At 39.2% G+C, this 19,048-nt stretch overlaps 1 protein-coding gene across 5 annotated transcripts in view; it reads left to right on the top strand.

The window, feature by feature from the left end:
- lrba (LPS responsive beige-like anchor protein) overlaps window positions 1-19,048 on the top strand; it is a 307,885-nt gene that overhangs the window by 50,610 nt on the left and 238,227 nt on the right. For all 5 annotated transcript variants that reach the window (XM_041784335.1, XM_041784337.1, XM_041784340.1 and 2 more), the window contains 9 exons: window positions 1,906-2,027; window positions 5,558-5,684; window positions 6,386-6,505; window positions 9,890-10,036; window positions 10,846-11,043; window positions 12,285-12,418; window positions 14,935-15,043; window positions 15,413-15,565; window positions 16,132-16,300. In XM_041784335.1, coding sequence (XP_041640269.1) covers window positions 1,906-2,027; window positions 5,558-5,684; window positions 6,386-6,505; window positions 9,890-10,036; window positions 10,846-11,043; window positions 12,285-12,418; window positions 14,935-15,043; window positions 15,413-15,565; window positions 16,132-16,300 — 1,279 coding nt within the window. The remainder of the gene's footprint in view (window positions 1-1,905; window positions 2,028-5,557; window positions 5,685-6,385; window positions 6,506-9,889; window positions 10,037-10,845; window positions 11,044-12,284; window positions 12,419-14,934; window positions 15,044-15,412; window positions 15,566-16,131; window positions 16,301-19,048) is intronic.

Below are 19,048 nucleotides of genomic sequence, written 5' to 3'. Positions count from 1 at the left end.
CCAGCTTTGATCTACAAGTAGTGTTTTGCTCTCAGTGTACCAATATTGGACACTTTTACACCTGACAAAACAATTGCATGATGATGAAGATGCCTGACTGTCAAAGCAGTGTTAATTTTGGCAGCTATTTTTATTTTTGGCTTAGTATTTAGACGAAATGTCTTTTAGTTTTAGTCCCATTTTAGTCATTTCTACCCTTTTTAGTTTTAGTCCAGTTTTAGTCCATAAAAAGTCCTCACATTTTAGTCTTTACTTTTAATCCAAGCATTTATTTTCTTGCCTAAATTTGACTTTTACCAAGTCATGGTAGTGTGTTCTATGCACTCTGCCAAACCTTGGGTCCCTGCTTTCTATAGCTGAGAGGCAGAAGAGATAGAGATGCATTGTTTTTTGACAGATTTACCACCAGTGGAGAAATATCATGGATTTGAATGTCAGACGAAAACTACATTACATTTTAGGCTAGTTTTAGTCATCTTGACAAAAACTAAACATACTTTTTGTCAGTTTTAGTCGTCACAGATCTGTTTTGTTAGTCTTAGTCTAGTTTTTTTTTTTTTAAGATTTAATTTTGGGCCTTTTCATGTCTTTATTGGATAAAGAAAGGAGAGTGGACAGACTCAGAAACAAACAACACTTCCTAACAGCACTTCAGTTGTGTGCTGTGCAATGTTTACAATTAGTTAAGCTGATTTTTTTCTAATTAAGCTCAATGTGTGAGCAAGGTAATGAGCAAAATGCCCAATGACCTTGGGACATCCCATTAACAAGAAGAGCCCTGACGGTGTTTGTAGTACAGACAACCCCAATAACCCAATAACATAATGCCTCCTGCCTTGGCTATTAGTGCTGCAGGGGAATGAAAACATCCTTTTTCCATCTCACAAAGAAATATGATTGACCATTCTGAAGCACAAAAAGGTATACATGATTATTCTCCTGAGTGTTTTCATAGTAATTGCCTTTTTCTCGTCAGCCTGCCTTTCACTGACATATTTTCTGCAATAAATATGTTATATGAAATAAAGAAGAGAGTGTTATAGAGAGTCTTTAAATGCCCTCTCCAAGCCTCAATGGTTGTTAGACTCTTTCTGCAGTGTTGTATCTTGAAATGGATCTATGTCAAAGGTCATGCTTTATAGTACAACTGGATGTGTTTGGACTGTACTCTGAGTCTTCACAGCACATCTAAATTTATCATGTTGTGGCTGCTGCTATTCATCTCTGGACTATTCAAATCCTGCTTTGAGAATATGAGCTGTATCTTCCCTGCATGGTCGTTTATTCAAACCTCCTCGCCCTTTTAGTGTCCTGAAACATCAGGCTGCACACATCCTTCTTCTCTTTTTTCCGTAAATTACAAATTCAGTAATTTAAGCAACAGACAATATTAAGGTTTACTGAACAGCCATTTTATTACATTACCAGAGTTATAGCCTTGTTTTGCCTTCATCCATGTCTCTTTACATAGTGCGTTTGTGTGTCGTTTCCAGCTCCTGTAACCCTCCATCGCCATGGTGATGGTGCTTTTATGAGCCCACCTTGCGTGTTAGGTCTGATTTGGTGGATCTGAACTCTATTAGTACTTGTCTGTATTACAGAGCAGCAAGTTGGAAAAGTGCACCTTTGCTTTCATGTGTCGCCCTGTTAATGAGGAAGAAAGGCCTGGAAGGGCACATGGTCTCGCACAGATACCCACGTGTTATTTGGACTAATGGGTGTACACATTTTCATGTGGGAGAACCTATTTCTTTTGCCAGATACTTTTTGAGACCCTGGGACATGAATTTACCTACTTTGAGACTGACCTTTAGTAACAGTCAACATTTTCATGTTTTCAATGTGTCCTTTAATTTCTCAGCTTGTCAGGACTAACACTTTCCATGTTAATGTTTTCCCCAACAGGCTATAGCTCTGCCTCCTATAGCAAAATGGCCCTACCAGAATGGCTTTACATTTCACACATGGCTCCGCATGGATCCTCTCAACAACATCAATGTAGACAAAGACAAGCCTTACCTGTACTGGTAGGTACCAATGCTTCTTTTTTCTCTTTAAGTTTAAATAAACATCATGTTCAATTTTAGGGGTTTGACTCTATTTCTATCTACAAATTATACAAAGAGATGCAGAATCATGATCAGTCATAAACGCTATCGTTATTGGAGGGTGCTAATGAAGTTGCTGATTTGTGCTGTATATTACTATTTACATCCAGTGTTTGAGTATAAACAGCTCCAGAAAGACAGAATGGTGTCATATTTTTATAATACAAGATTAAATGGTACCGATCTGTCTTTGCCACAGAAAAAAATGTCTTTCTTTTACTCTTAAGGACAAATCTGGTTAAGCGTAGCCTTTTACTTTTTACAGATCTGCATTACAATGGTTTTAAATCACTTTTAATTTCAGAAAATCTTGTTAAAATGAGTTTTTTTGAACTTGTCTTGCTGAAGTGGGCACAAGGGAAGCCATCATAATTTCCATAGACTCTACTCTGGACTTGTCAGATTATCAGTGCTTTTGCAGGGATAAACAGAATATCAGCCTTAATGATGGAGACATAAATGCCACATGGAAAAGGAAATTCTGCCAGGCCTTACCAGGACTAAAAAAAAAAAAAAAAAAATAACACATTTGTTGCCAGAGGTAAAACGTGTTGATTGCTGAACAGTAATGAGATCATAAATGAGGTTAATGAATGTTAATTTGCAAAAGAATAGTAAATGATGAGACAGAAGAAGAAGAGGATAGGTACTGTCCTACTGACATAGTACTGGTACCAACACATCAGATACAGAACATACCAAATTACAAGGTAGATTTAAGTGCTTCATTTCGGTACCCCACCACCCAAACACGATCCCCGCCACTCCGAAGGAATGGCACGAAACATGTGTAGAAGTTACACCCATTTCATTTAGGATATGTTCTATTGGCATCTGATTTCTGAATCATTAACAATACTGAGACAGCTTTTATTCAGCTGCCGACTTTAAAAACCCTTTTTTCTCTTAAAAGTATTAATTCATGCACCTTGTAGGCACAGGCACCTTTTAGAAGTATTGATTTAGCAACAGTATTGAACAAAAACCTAAACGATACCTAAGCCGGGTATACACTGCGCGATTTCAAGCCAACCATACGACAGTTGTGGCAGAATATCATCTCATACTGTGGGACTGAATCGCTTACAACGCACAAGCATCACACACGAGTTGTGTGCTTACACTGTACGATCAGACGGTTGTGCAGGACCTGAGTGCTCACACCGTGCGACTGAAGTTGGGATGGACTGTGACAGAAATCCGCGGAGTTTCCTTTTTAAAAAGTCAGACACACTGAGGGTGAAGTGTTTCCAGTCATACCCCCCCACCCATCTCTCCTGCTTTCTCTCTTTCTCCCTCTCCCACTACAGCTATCTCTCTCTATCCCACACACAAACAGCATCACGTTTGTGTCAGCTGCAGGTCCGCGGGTAGGAATATATCCTGTTCATTTATTTCCTTTATCATTGCGGGTGTGCATCAGAAAGTCATTCCAGTTGTTGTCATGGTAATTCAGGACATTGTCTGACAGTTAACAAAGGAAAAATCCTGCAAAGTTGTTTATTCCGCTCGTGTTTCTGCTCTGACTGTGAAGTGTCTGGAATCGTATAACCAAAATATCAAACATGCCAGAAATTCTTCCAACAAGTTGTGAGCAGGTCATCAGGTCGTAGTCGGGCTGTGGTTGGCCGTCGCACTCCCCTGTACACAGCACGACAAATGATGCCTGATCCGACTAAATGTCGTAACTTGTAATTCATAATTCGTAACTGAATCGCAGGAAAATTGCAGAGTGTACATCCGGCTTAACCCTAGGAAAGGACAGTGGTATAATGTTGGACCGTGTTGTAAAGAAGTTAAAGGATGGAGCAATACCATAAGTAAAACAAAATGATGAAATTGTAGTGAATATGCACTTAAATCCAAGGGCTGTGGCGATGAAGATCATACAGTTCTTTGCCCATAATACTATGTAAGATTTCCAATGCTCAACAAAGGCTAAATAGTTGATATTCTAATTTATTACAACATCAGATTTTTTATTTTTAATATTTTTTTTATAGTAGAATGTTAGTTAATCCAACACTAGTTAAACCAGTTCTGTACATTGGACCACTTAAATGATAAAAAAGGTGACAGAGTGATTTAGAAAAATGTATTTCTATAGTTTTAGGTTATTGTAAATGACCTCTCTTGGCCCACCTGAAGTACCTCGGGCCCCAGCCCATACTTTGGGAATCACTGATGTTAAGTATTACAAAGTATCGCACTACATATTGCATCGTGACCCAGTTATTATGATGTTTATCATATCCTGAGATTCTTGTCAGTACCTGGCCCTAATTAATCCTGCTCATTACCTCTTTGGGACATTTTTATTCTTTAGTTGTCCAAACAATGTGATGTATTGTTATGTGATTATACATATAATTTACTGCTGAATGGCTCAATCATGTTGTGGTTATTGTGGGTACATTACGGTGCAATATTATGTTGCATTGTATTGTATTGTAGCGTGTTATAACGTATTGTACTGTATCAAATTGTATCATGAGTTACTCTTCAGGGTACTCATGGGGTGACTGTATCTTAATAGATAGAGCTGGTCGTCCCGCAGTTAGAAAGTTGTGGGTTCATTCCCCAGCTCCTGCAGCCACATGTTAATGTGTCCTTGAGCAAGGCACTCAACCTCACTGCTTTGTCAGTGGCATGCAAATGTGTATGAATGCCTTTTGTTAGGATTAGCTAATACTGACGGCCAATTCTCCATAGCAACCTCTGCAATCAATGTGTGATCTGGGTCGGCGTGATCTGCAGTGTAAAAATGCTTAGAGATGTCAGATGACTAGACTTTACTCTGTGATTCCTTCCTTTTGAATTTTGTGTTCATAATGCAAAGACAGGAATAGCAGGAATGTTGGTGTTTCACTGCCGCACAGAGCATATGTCGGCCTTGATTTCCCAAAAAAAACCTATCTGCATGTATCAGCATCATGAGAATATGCTCTTAAAGTGAAGAAAAAGTCCCTACCCTATCTCTCCACTCTCCTTATTCTTGGCTCCCTCTCTTTAGAGCGCATAAATCAAGCCTTCTGATCATCCTCTTTTCAACCAGTAATTAATTTCTGTCAAAAATATAATTTATACAACAGGGATCTGTTTGGGCATCTGTGAAAATGATAACCATGTTGGCTGGTGGACATGCTGCTTGAGAGAATCTTTAATAAAAGCTCCTCCTCAGCCCTGTGCCCTTTTAAACCAGATTAATTCACTAAATCACACAGTAGGGTTCGGTCTTGGTGGGACACAGAGAATGATGAGGAGAGTGTGTGAAGTTGAGAAATGATTGTTTGCTATCTTTATCCTTATGAGTCTCCTTTGAAGTGTTTTTTTGATTTATTGGACGCTGTATACCCCGTGTTGCTCTTGAACCTAGTCATTAAAAAAATGGGAAGCTTAACTCAGAAACTAAAGCTGTTTGTTTGTACTTTCCTGTCATTTCTTTTTAGTTTCCGCACCAGTAAAGGCCTGGGTTACTCTGCACACTTTGTGGGCGGCTGTTTGATAGTGACCTCATTAAAATCCAAGGGGAAAGGATTCCAGCACTGTGTAAAGTATGACTTTAAACCACAGAAGGTATGAAACAGAGGATAGGTGCAGGTTTGATTACCTGCGTGAAGCATTTGTACACATAAAGAGACTGATCTTGAAAATATCTTTAAATAGATCACAGAAATCAAATGTCAGGGACACATAATCAATCACATGCACACATGCAAACTCACACCATAAATCTAGATTTTGCTGTAAGGCTGTTAGCTTCCACATCTTTCCTGACTCTTGGGAGAAGCAAAGCTGGAATAAGGAGGAATGAGGACGACAGGAGAGAAGGATTATCCAATACTCTCAGTCCCCTCCAGGCACAGCTCAAACTGAGGACCATCGCTGTGAGAAAGATGCTCTGCCTGTGGACAATATAAGAAAAATCCTCCTCTTTCCTCTGGGCATGAAGGCTCCAGATTATGTCAATAGATCTTATGAGAACTAAAAACTCATTTTAGTTGATTTTTTAACTCTGTTTTTAATGCCATGTCTGGAAGTAACCATGATAACCCATTTTACTGTGGTAACACTGGTAACCTATTTGAGGAGGAAAGTGGAAATCTGAGCAGGTGGGGCTGTAGCTCCAGGGGACAGGAACATGATGGGATCAGCGTAATTGAGTAGGCAGGAAGATTCTCACTGCATGCTGACTTATATCTTGTTTTGTGTGATTGATTCTGCAGATATACAGAAATAGATTTCCACTGTATGACTCTCCTTTTTTGTTGCTGCAGTGGTACATGGTGACTCTCGTTCACATCTACAATCGCTGGAAAAACAGTGAAATTAGCTGCTATGTGAACGGGGAACTGGCTTCCTTTGGGGACATCGCCTGGTTTGTCAACACCAGTGACGTGAGTAATACCGATATTAACTGCATCACAGTCCAGCCATCTTCATATTCATCATATTCTTCTATATCCTCATGGATGATAGTTTGGCATTCATATCTTGCAACAGCTTAGCTTTGTGGTTGCTGTGGCTTGGTAGGTGGAGTTTGACATCTCTCAACCAGAAGGTCAAGGGTAGGCTCCCCAGCTCCTCTAGTCACATGTCGAAGTGTCCTTAGACTAGATATTTAACCCCAAATTGCTCCCACAGGTGTGTCAGTAAAATGTGGATGCATATAGATGCATATGAATCACAGTTTCCTCTAGACTTTTTTGTCTCCTGCCAAAATGACAGTCAGTCCTCAAGAATTCCAGACATTTAGAATGACTGGACATGTGCTTTAGAGAGCCATAAGTAACCAATAACCTGCAGCAATAAAACTAAAAAAAAACAGAAACACTGTGATACTGCTTCATGTCTGCGCTAAAACGTAACTGGGGACACATTTTCTTTTCAAACATGACGAAGACCAAGACAATAGAAACTGTATAAACTGTATAACTGTACCCTGTTATAACAGCCTGTTAGACATATATTACACATGAACAGACTTTGGAAATGACTGAGAAAGACATTCTTTAATTTGGCTAATCTGTTAAGTTGTTTAAACAAACATAATGAAAAGTATAAGCTTTTCCTAAGCACATGCAGTCAGTTGCACAATATACATCTACGTTTAACACGTTAACAACAACAGCACTTAGCCTCACATTAGCACTGTAAGCTCTAAGTTAGCCCGTTAGCACATTAGCTGATGCCTTAACTTAGCTAATTCAACTTAACTTACTTATTTGACTTATAACAGCCAAATGACATCCTTCACTGAAATCACCAACAAATCATCTGAACAAATAACTAAATAAATTGCGCCCCATGTACGCAGACAGCCTGTGTTCGAATCCGGCTTGAGGCCCTTTACCGCATGTCTCTCCTACACTCTAGTCCCTGTTTTCGACTCTATCCACTTTCCTCCTCTATCAGGTAAAGGCAGAAAAATGCCCAAAATTTGAAAAAAAAAAAACATTACAAATGAAAATTGAGTTTTACCTTCAATTGTCCAATATTAGCCCTCATATACTGATGATCTCAATTGTAACCACCACTATAAAGCAATTCCAACCATCTAGGTTTATCCGCTGTGAATAGCTCAGTACAGTCCTCTCATCATTGGCTCTTCCCACACTACTGCTGCTGATTCCCCAGGACGCCCCGAGCACGAACACCAAGCTATGGAGAAATTAGATGCTCTCGCCATTGCCCCCAAAACCCACACCTTTCTGCATGACATAATTCTGTGTTGAATACAGTTAAAGAGAATTTGTCATTGTTGAGTTTGCCACTCATCAAAGTCCACTACATCTCTCTGGTCGGTCCAGGCCCATCCTCATCCTGGCCACTGCAGCTGTATTAATGTCGCTCAGCTATTTGCAGCTCCCTTTGTTTTGGCTTCTTTATGACCTGCAGCGATGACTGACTCAAAATCCTTCCTTACTGTTGATTTTCCTGCATAGTTTTCAGTAGCTCTTGAGTCTCCCCAATATAGGCTTTGTTTGAAATTATACATGTTGATCACATGAATATTCACCACCTAAATGAGCCATGTGCTGCTTGTAGATAAACAACCCCAGCACCAAACAGGAAGTGGGTTGTAGCTAAATAACTTTGAGTTTATATTACTCAGAGTATATATTAAATGGCACAATACATAATATGTAATTATTCACTTTTTACTTATTTGGTAATTTAAATATTTTTCAGCCAAACATTTTGCCTGTGAAACCGGCCAGTGACAGGTAAATACTGGCTAATGAAAACTCTGATATTTAGGTATTAATGTTAATAATTAATGTAAATACTGATGGCCAATATGCATGCCTGACCTGCAGTGTCAAAAGCAGTTGGAGTAGTCACACAAGCTCACTTTATCATGTACTTTGTAAAGACTGGATAGAGATTTAATTGCACCAAGTCCAGTAATATATGAGCATATACACGCTTATTGCCATAACTGTTTTCTTTTATCTTAAGATTAAACATTCAATTAAAACATTTTATTAATCACTTCAGGAGCAATACGTTTGGAGCATCTTTTCCATAAATTACATATGACCACAGGGATTAATAATGTCTTCCTCTGTGACTCATGATTGGTTGATCTGGGTTTGTAATTGCTCTGTTTTTATGTCTGTTACATGTTAAAATGTACTGCTGCAGTTTAGACTCTTGTTTGAATAAGATTCTTTAGATCAATGATATTTTAAGGTGAATGTTTTAATCAAGCGGCCCAAGCAGCTGTCACTGACAGTTAGAGGTAGGGAGTGTGGCCCAGTCATCAGCCTTTATACCTAGCTGAGACAAGTGGTCGCCTCCTGTAGCTTCATGTTTACCGTACAGACAAAAGAGCGGGTCTGTCACTCGTGTCACAGTTTTGATTGCACTTGACTAGAAAATAAATAAATGTATGTAGCAAAAATGGTCAAGGTACACCTTTATGTAAGCTGTTCCTATGAATGAATGTGGTTTGTGTATTTCCAAACTACAAATAAAGCTGCATGACACCCTCTGGCAAGCTTACATACTTACAATTCCAATGGATGTCGAGTAAAGGTCTAAATCAGGTGTCACATGTCAGTCCGTGTAAAGGATTTTCTGCCTTTAATATCAATTTCAGAACTCAATCCTGCTGCAGGATCATGAACCAGAAACTCAAAAGCTGACATGCCTTTGGTGCCCTCCACAGATGCAGATATTTCTAATCTTAGTTGTAGCTATTGGAGGGCTCAGAGGGTGAAACCATTCTCTCCATCTTTTAGCATGAATAGTACAGTGAAAAACAACTACACCCTGCAGCTCACTCACATCACTTCATGGACTCTGTCACACTCTCCAGGATTGCTTTCTGTCACACAGAGATATGAGATTCTCAAATCAAAATTGGTGAGGAATAAAAATGCCTCCACAGTGTGTTATAATCCTCCAGATGTGTCAAAATGTCAGAAAGCAAATTAGCTGCTTGATTGAGATGTGGCCTCATCCTTCTCAGCTCTCGTGCTCTGTGTTACTAACCATGACCAGAGGACGATCATGTTTGCTAAAGTGTACAATTTGATGCAGCATATTGCTACTTAATGTTAACATTATTATGCTTATTTTTACTTTAGTGTTATTCCTGGTTATATTTGGTCTTACTTATCCTTCTTTCCTGTCTGAATTTCCTACTTCCTCCACCCTCCCGCACGTCCATCCTCCTTTGTATCTCTAATTGTCTATTTCTGTGCTTCGTCCCTCTTTGTTGCTTTTCTAATCTTATTTCTAACATCTTTTTTCTGCATTTTCTCCTTCTGCAGACATTTGACAAGTGTTTCCTGGGATCATCTGAGACAGCAGATGCCAACCGTGTGTTCTGTGGACAGATGGGGGCCGTTTACTTGTTTGGAGAGGCTCTCAGTGCTGCTCAGATTCTGGCCATCTATCAGCTGGGTCCAGGATACCAGGTTATAGATGTTTTGTTTAAGTATATGTACTGACACAAATAGTTCTTTCTTGATAAGGTTTATGATACCTGGACTTATTGATTGGAGGGAAAAATGTAGCGGTCCAATATCAGTACAATTGGAAAAAATACATACAGATGAGAATGAAATTATTAGCCCCCCCATGAAAATTGCATTTTTTAAAGTGCTTTTAAACAGAGCAAGGAGTTTTTCACACAGATTTTCCAAAAATCCTCCATTATTTCAGAAGCTTACATTATTTTTCTTTGCACACAGACACAAAATAGTTTCACAAAAAACCCAAACTACCAGGGTTTGAATTATAAGCCCCCTTTCAAACTGACCTTTTGAGCAATAGCACAAACAACTGTCGTGCTTTGGACATGTGCATGATTTGATACTTTATGGCAAATATTATTATTTTATAATGATGAAATGTGTTAGATTTTAATGTTTAAGGCATTATAAAACACAGAAAAAAGTTAACGTCCTTGTAAATCAATAATCAATATAATAGACTTTAAATTTAGAGCTTCTAGTAACAAGGGATCAAGAAAAGCTGTAAGTGCTTTATACCCTTGTGTAGTGCTGGAGGTGGGGGATAAAGCTAAAGAATCCCTATGTGTCATCGAACTCCCAATTTTGCCCTGTCCAAGGAAAACAGACTCCACACTTTTGATAAATGATTAACATTCTGTTTTCTTTCTGGTGTGGTAAAAAAGTAGAGTAAGCTATCAGCCTCATTGTAATTCTATGACTGTATTTAGCTTCGTTCCACTAAATGCCCTCTTTGTCTCCCTCCTCCTCAGGGTACATTCAAGTACAAGGCTGAGAGTGACCTGCTGTTTGCAGAGCATCATAAGACCTTACTTTATGACGGCAAACTGTCCTCCAGCATTGCCTTCGCTTACAACCCTCGCGCCACAGATGCCCAGCTCTGCCTTGAATCCTCCCCCAAAGAGAACGCCTCCATTTTCGTCCACTCCCCCCATGCTCTCATGCTGCAGGTAATTATCCTTCTAACTCTGCATTTTTCCAGTCTAACAGGAAACATCCATTCCTCCTTTTGGTTTGAGGTGATATTGTTAGGACTGCTATTATTCAAATCTAACCCGGAATCACTTTTCTGCACCAAGATTAAAGCACTGTCGTTGCAAATTGTTTCCCCACCTGTATGCCCGCTCCTTCCCTCCCACTGTTCCATATGCTTCATGTTTTACTGTTTCTTTCTTCCTCCTTGAAAAATGAAAGTGGCCTCGCTGGCATCTTTTCATTTTAATAGCCTCATTAGGGCAGAGGTGGAAATATGTTGAGCTAGTCAGACTCCTGCAGCTGCTGAAAATGTTGCCCTGGTGCCCAAATTATGGAATTAGCCTTCTCTGGTGCTGAGAAGTTTAAAACTACAAACGAGTAGTCATGCATTTTTCCCACTAGAAGAAGGTGATAAACTTTGGTGAACACTTCCCATATACTGCTTACAGAGACAATCATAAACAAACACAATAACAGCACACAACACCGTTTCTTCACTCACGTCGAGTTTCCATTTCTCAAGCACTAATTGAGTTTTCTCTCATGCCCCCTCATCAAAGACAGCGCTTTGTTTCTTTGTGAGGGAGGCTTCTGCTGCACAAACATACACTTCCTCCACTTCACAGACATACACACTATGTGAAATATGGATGAATAAGTGACCTATATTTTCTGCTCAACTACACCAGGCTCAAACATTCCAATCCTATAGAGAAGTTTTGCAGGGATTGTACTGGTTTTGTAACATACAACAACAAAGAAGCATGCACATGGAACAGACCCTAAAACACTTAAAGAAAAATACAATTAATTTCCACTCATCCTCTACTTTTTCCTGCATGTTTTAATTTGCTATTGATCAAAAGAAACAAAGCACTCGGTATTGAAATCATGAAAACATCAAAACATCTGCAGCCTGAGCTCATTAAGAAAGCTTTAAAGATATGCTGCAAAGCCAAAAAAGTGTTTAAAGCTTGAGGCCCTTATTAGCAGGCAAGGATTAAAGGTCCTACTTCATAGAACAAAAAGCAGACTGTACTGTTTTGATTAAAATCATCCTCTGTGCAACTACTTGATAATTCTTTCATGCATGGTAACACACTGTGCTAACTCCCTGCATTTCAATGTGATTATTAAAGCAAATATCTCTATGACTCATGGGTAAATGTTGACTTTATTAAGTGTTAAACACAGCTATATATGTGTGTGTCGGTAGGATGTGAAGGCCGTGGTGACTCATTCGGTCCAGAGTGGCATACACTCTATCGGAGGCGTGCAGGTCCTCTTCCCTCTGTTTGCACAGCTGGATTACTGCCAGCCCTCCAGCCATGAGCTGGACACCTCTGTCTGGTAAACACACAAACACATGCATCCTTCTTTATCTTTGTGTATACCAATATTATAGCCCGTTGCATCAAGGCATTGTGACTGTGAAGTGTAGATATTAGGGGTGGTAGTTCCACAGCTCTGCTCTGGTATAGGCAAAGTTTTGACTGAAAAGTAAGGATTTGGTTGTAATCCTGATGTGGAGGAATGCTGTAAACTCTGCAGACACATAGGTAGGCTACCATGTATTGTTACTACTACTACTTTGCATTGTTATTACTATGCCTCTTAAACACTAGAACTGCCATGAGCTCCCCGTACCTAAAACAGCCTGCAGGTAAAATTTACCTGTTACAGAGTGCATTGATTTTCATTGATGGCACTGATCAGAAGCAAAAATTTAACATCAGACAATGAACAGCTCATTAACCACTGAAAGAGACATAGATCACTGTTGATCAGTTGATCAGTCACATTTATACTGTCACTGTCTTAGGACAGATTGCTCTTTCCTGAAACTTCCCAAACATCAGATTCTTTTTCACTCTGAGTATTGCACAAATCAAAGACATTTAACAGTTATTAATAATTTTTTTCCTGTGTTTAACATTGATCTAGACTTCTGATTGGGCAGTGAAGCAATAGAGATGAGGTGTTTTTTTAAGGCAACATAATTGTTTATTGGCTGGGCTAAAATAAAAAAGGGAAAAATCAGTGTTTTCTTATAGGGTTAATTTTACCTGCATGGTGGTTCTAGTTATGGCCATTTATAAAATAGGAGGTTATGCAGACAATTTTTATGATGCCAGGTGCTACAAAACACACTTTTAGGAAAACCCGGTTTTAGGTTATTAGAGGAAGCCAAAGATCTCAGGGAGGGCACAAGACCTTGTCTGCTCTGCTGCCAAAATTATTCTATTTTTAAAATGCTTAGAAACGAAATGTATCATGGTGTATTAGGGCCAGCATAAGTGTGTAAAGAAAAATAGAGAAACTGTTCATTTATGAGCTAAAAACTTCAAAATATTTAGGAAGAATTTGTTTTTTTAGATTGTAAAGTCGTATATCTACAAGAAAGCAAACCCAGAAATTCAGAGTTTAAAAGGTCAGAAATGTACCAGAAAATCTTGAAATTTCCAAGTTAAAAAGTCTTACATTTTGACATTAGAAACTCCATTATCGAAGGTTTTTAGAATTGGGAATTTGAACCGATGTAATGTCAAAAACTACAAGATACCAAAATGAAAACAGTGGTTGTATTTTTCACTTTATAATCTTAAAAAATTTTAAGTTTGGTTCACATACATTTATGCCTTTTAAAGTAAAAAATTTCTAGATTCGATATTCTCAAAAACATGTATTATGGCCTCTTATGGCCTATTATGTTGTGATTTTGTCAATGACAACAAGTAAAATTGATGTTTAATTTTTCCAAGCGGGTCCTAGGGAGGCTTGGCTTTTCTTAGTTATGAGTAGGGGGGCCCTAAGGAAAAGAAGTTTGGAACCACTGCTGTATAGTATGGAACACGGTACCCTAACCCTACCCTCATGTCTAAATTCAGTTTTTTACATGAAATTCAAATGATCATATTTCCTGTTCTTACTGACCAACTGGCATTAAAACAAAACTAAAAGAGAGCCTAAAAAATCACACTTTCCACACAAGTGGCAATGCAAAATGTGACTTTGTTTCCATGCTGTCACATGACAAAAATAGCACATTATGATGCCACACCAGTGTGATTGTGGACTTAAAAGGTTTAATATTTCATGTCCAAGTTAGTGCCCATGAAATGCATATTCACTGGGGGTACTTAAGATCATAACTTTTTTTAAATTTCAGTTTAGCAAATGATATTATACATATCAGTAACAGCACAGACACGTGTGTTTTGGGCAACCCATGAGTCTCAGTTTCCATATAATTTTGGGTATTGGTCCTACGTACAGGAAAAGGCGATGCCCTTAGTCATCCAGTGAAGAAAAGGATAAATGAAAATAGGTTGTTTTTATTAAAATGATAATGATAGTTTGGCCATGACAAGGTAAATGACTAATTAATAAGATAAGTATTTAAATTTTGATGTTTAACTGACAGTTAAATGATCTGAACTTATCGCTAAATAATTTTACTTTATCAGAATCTCTTATGGATGTTTCACAGACATACATGCAGTTTTTATGGGGCTGCTACTCAGCCCCTGTGTAAAACATTCAGTCATAGCACTGTCAAAAACAAACCTACGGTAAGCAGTTTGTTTTATATTTCATACTTTTGATGTAATGCTGAGTTTGAGCTGTGAGGCCATCTTCCTTGCAAATAGTGTGGTTGTTAAATCTGCAGCCCCCAAGGTAACGCTAACCAGAGTCTGTCCCACTAACACAATGGGGACACGACACCCTCATTCAATCACATTTCATGTAGGATATGCCCTTCACCGTCAGGGCTTTGTCAGCAGCTTACTTAGATTATTGTCACTGTCTAACTCTCTCTCCCTCTCTCTCTCTTTTTTGTCACTATCTGTCTGTCCACGTCTCAGCTGCACTTTGCTTTCCTTTGTGATGGAGCTCTTAAAGAACTCTGTGGCTATGCAAGAGCAGGTCCTGGCCTGCAAAGGCTTCCTGGTCATTGGCTACACTCTGGAGAAGGTGAGACAAACTGGCACGGAAATACATCTTCACATAATGAACCCACTGCAGTGATTAAGTTGATTTCCAGAGCCTCACAAATACACAAAAATGCTCACACCAACACTTAATATGAGACACACTTTGTTTCCCCTCAGCTGTATTTGGAGGTCACAGCTGGCCTGTGTGCTTGTTAGGCAGAAGAGGAGCTCCTTCTCATCTTTCTCTGCATGTGACCTTTCCCTCCCCTCCCCTGTGTCGAGTCTCACTCACCCCTTTATGCTTTCCACATTTCTGCTTCCCTCCACTGACATATTGCTCTCTCTCCCTCCTTTTTTCACCTCCTATTGTTTTCCGATCACATTTTCTGTCTCCCTGTCCGCTCTCCAGTCTTCCAAGGTGCACGTGACACGGCCCATCCTGGACATCGTGCTGGCCTTTTCCAGATACCTTAGCAATTTGCAGAACGGCATCTTGCTGCTCAAGCAGCTGTGTGATCACATTCTGTTCAACCCTGCCATCTGGATCCATGCCCCTGCCAAGGTAACATTAATACTCACAAATACCCACACTCATACACAGGGACCGTTATTTTTTTTTATCAAGCTTCCATTTGAAGACATTTATGCGTGTTTAAACAGTCAGATAAAAGGAGGCACAATGTTTCCACCTGAAATCTTCTTCGGCAGGTCAAAATTTGATTTAATTAAGTTTTTGTGCACATAAATACTTCTGTTATGATATTTTTCAGCATTTATGTGATGAGCGTATAACCAACCCTGTCCCTGGCAGTTAGATAAGATGCACATAGATGTGTTACCGCCACACGCTCACTCACAAAGACCTGCACAATCATAATCAGCCTCTCCTGCTCTGTGCAGTCATGCCCTACTTTTTATTTTGAGTGTTTCAGAGTTGAGCTCAGAGTCCAAGGTTATCCCTCAACCTGTAACTCAGTGACTGCTATTTAAATGAGAAAGGCTTGCCTACATGCCCTCAGGGCTTTAGAAGCTTCCTCTCTCTTCTCAAAAGCAAGGACGCACTAAAACCTGGTACATACTCAAGCATATGAGTGTGTGATGTATACCATTTGTGCTTTATCTTTGCAGGTGCAGCTAACGCTCTACACTTACCTGGCGACAGAGTTCATCAGCACAGTGACCATCTACAATACCATCCGCAGAGTGGGCACTGTGCTACAGGTCATGCACACACTAAAATACTATTACTGGATTGTGAACCCACAGGACCGCAGTGGAGTCGTGCCCAAAGGCATCGGTAAATATGCATAAAAAAAACTGAGCTATACTTCAGAAAGTATTCTGACCCCTTCACTTTTTTATTTTTATAATTTACACTCAGTACCCCATCATTACAAAGAGATACAAAATTTTAGATTTTTTTTACAAATCTATCAACATTTTAAAAAATCCTTGAAATATCACATTGACAGGTATTCAGACCCTTTGTGACAACACGTTTCTATACGTTTCTACACCTTGATTGAGGTCCACCTGTGGTAAATTAAACTGATTGGACATGATTTGGAGAGGCACACATAAAAGCTCACTTGAAGTTTGCAAAAAACTCCACATGAAAGCCAAGCAGACTTTCATGTGTTTTGCCCTAAGGAGAGGCTTTGGTTTAGCCACTGCCAGATCTGTGGAGGACTGCAGTGATGGTTGTCCTCCTGGAACTTTGTACCATCTCCACACAGGATCTCTGGAGCTCAGTCAGAGTGACCATCAGGTTCTTGTTCACCTCTCTTACTAAGGCCCTTCTCCACTGATTGCTCAGTTTGGCTGGGCAACCAGCTCTTTGAAGAGTCCTGGCTGTGCCAAATTTCTTCCATTTAGGAATTATGGAGTTCTGCTGTGCTCTTGAGATCCTTCTGAGCAGCAGATTTTTTTGTAGCCTTCCCCAGATCTATGCCTTGCAACAATATGGTCTCTGAGCTCTGCCGGCAGTTCCTTTGACCTCATGGCTTGACTTTTGCTCTGATATGCATTGTCAAGTGTGAGGCCTTCTACAGAGAGATGTGTGCCTCTCCACAAAATCGAATGAAAATCAATTACATTTACCACAGGTGGACTCCAGTCAAGGTATGGAAAGATCTCAGCAAAGATCAAGAGAAACGGGAGGAACCTGAGCTGAATTTTAAATATTTTTGCAACGGGTCTGAATACTTATGTCTGTGATGTTTCAGTTTAATATTTTGGATAAATTTGCAGAGCGCAACATAGCAAAACTGAAAAAAGTAAAGGGGGTCTGAATAATTTCTGAATGCACTGTACATCCCTCTTCTTGTTCTCCTTCAAAAAACAACTCCTGAAATACTTGAGACTGGAGGCTAACCTTCTGGTTATGTTGACAGCATGAGTTCAAATCTAGCCTGTGGCTCTTTTCCTTCATGTCATGTCCCACTCACTCTCTCTCCAGTGACTGACGCTATCCTCTGCCCTGTCAACAATAAAGGCATAAAAACCCTAGAACTTATCTTGGAAATACAGAGACTGATACAAATTATGTTTTTCTCTGCTTTAAATTAAAAAGAAACAGTAACTTTTCCTCAAATTAAACTGCCATACATGATAGACATGAACACCTATAGCTCAAAATGAGCATCATTTGGCCAAAGAGGCTGCCTTTCTTCAAAGTTGACTCTGGGTGAAAAAAACCTTTAAAAATTGGTCTGATGAACAAAAGAGAAGCTAAACAAAAAAATGTGGGGATTGGCCAGAATCCTCAGTCATTATATTTGATAGGACAAAGTTTGCACTGAATAAATACAGTAGCAGAATGTAGCAGCAAAGATTGTAAATAACATAAAAAGTGTCAGAACGGGTTTCCACACCTTCAGGAAAAATCTGCAAAAGTGAACACACTCCAGCAAAGACATAGAGGGCATTTCATAGAGCCTTTTCTGAAACAAGGAACCGCTTGCCAGTACAGTATTTAAGCCACATTTATGCCACAGCTGCCCTAAATTAACAGCATTGATAATTACCAAAATCATTTTTATGTTTCTGCAATAGTTAATACACCAATATGTAGAAGCTCTTTAACCCAACATGACATTTTTAATACTAAACTGTAATTATTGTTGTTATCCATGAATTTTCAAATTTAATGATTTACAAAAAAATGGGAAAAAAGTAAAGCACATTATTTTTTCTTGATTAATATGTCAAATTATAGTTATTCACTTGTATTCCTGAAGAGAAAAATGAGATTTAGTGGTTGAATGTTATGCTTGATTCATTTCTGACTTCTCAGAGAAGCCCAGTGAGCCAGCTCAAATCTAGGTGAATTCAGTTTGAAATTCCTCATTCCTGTTCAAAATGGTAAAACGTGGAGAGCTCACTGAAAATGAAAGAGTCCGCATTAAAGCACTTCATGATGCATGATGGTCTTTGAGACAAATATGACAGGGGGTCTAATAAATTTGTTAAGCACTGTATATACAGAAGCTGGGACCATGCACTGTTTTCTCTGGTACATATTCCATCTTTTGCAAGTCTATTTTCATACTCTCCCATTCTGCTTCCCAACAGAGCAGGGATTCATGGCTGAAAATGAAAACAAAAATTATGAATTTATCCTTAAAAATAACTCTACCTGAACTGTATAGGACTATTTGTGTCCTCTAAACCACCAAAAAAGTAAAAAAAAAAAAGGTTTGCAAACTTTTTTTCATGTTTTCAAGAGACCGGTCCTAAATGGCCTGCTGGGAGTCAAAGCCGGAGATCAGACACACCGTAGTCAGCAGAGGCGAGAGTTTGGAGGAGGCATTGTTTTTCAGACTGAATAGTACAATGAAAAAAAGTTCATGCCCTTTTTCAAAGACTTTGGGTTCTTTTTATTTGTTATTTGAGAGATAGGACAGTTGATAGTCAGGAAGGAAGAGAGAGAGTGGGAATGATGGAAAAGGAGCCACAGGCTGGATTTGAACCTAGGCTGCCAGCTTTGAGGACTACAACTTCTGTACATGGGGCATGTGAATTAACTGTTAGGCCACCAAAGCCC

This window comes from Cheilinus undulatus, linkage group 4 (genome assembly GCF_018320785.1).
Source record: "Cheilinus undulatus linkage group 4, ASM1832078v1, whole genome shotgun sequence".
NCBI classification, from domain to species: Eukaryota; Metazoa; Chordata; class Actinopteri; order Labriformes; family Labridae; genus Cheilinus; species Cheilinus undulatus.
The sequence above is the reverse complement of the archived record's forward strand: the minus strand, read 5'-3'. Positions and strand labels throughout refer to the sequence as shown.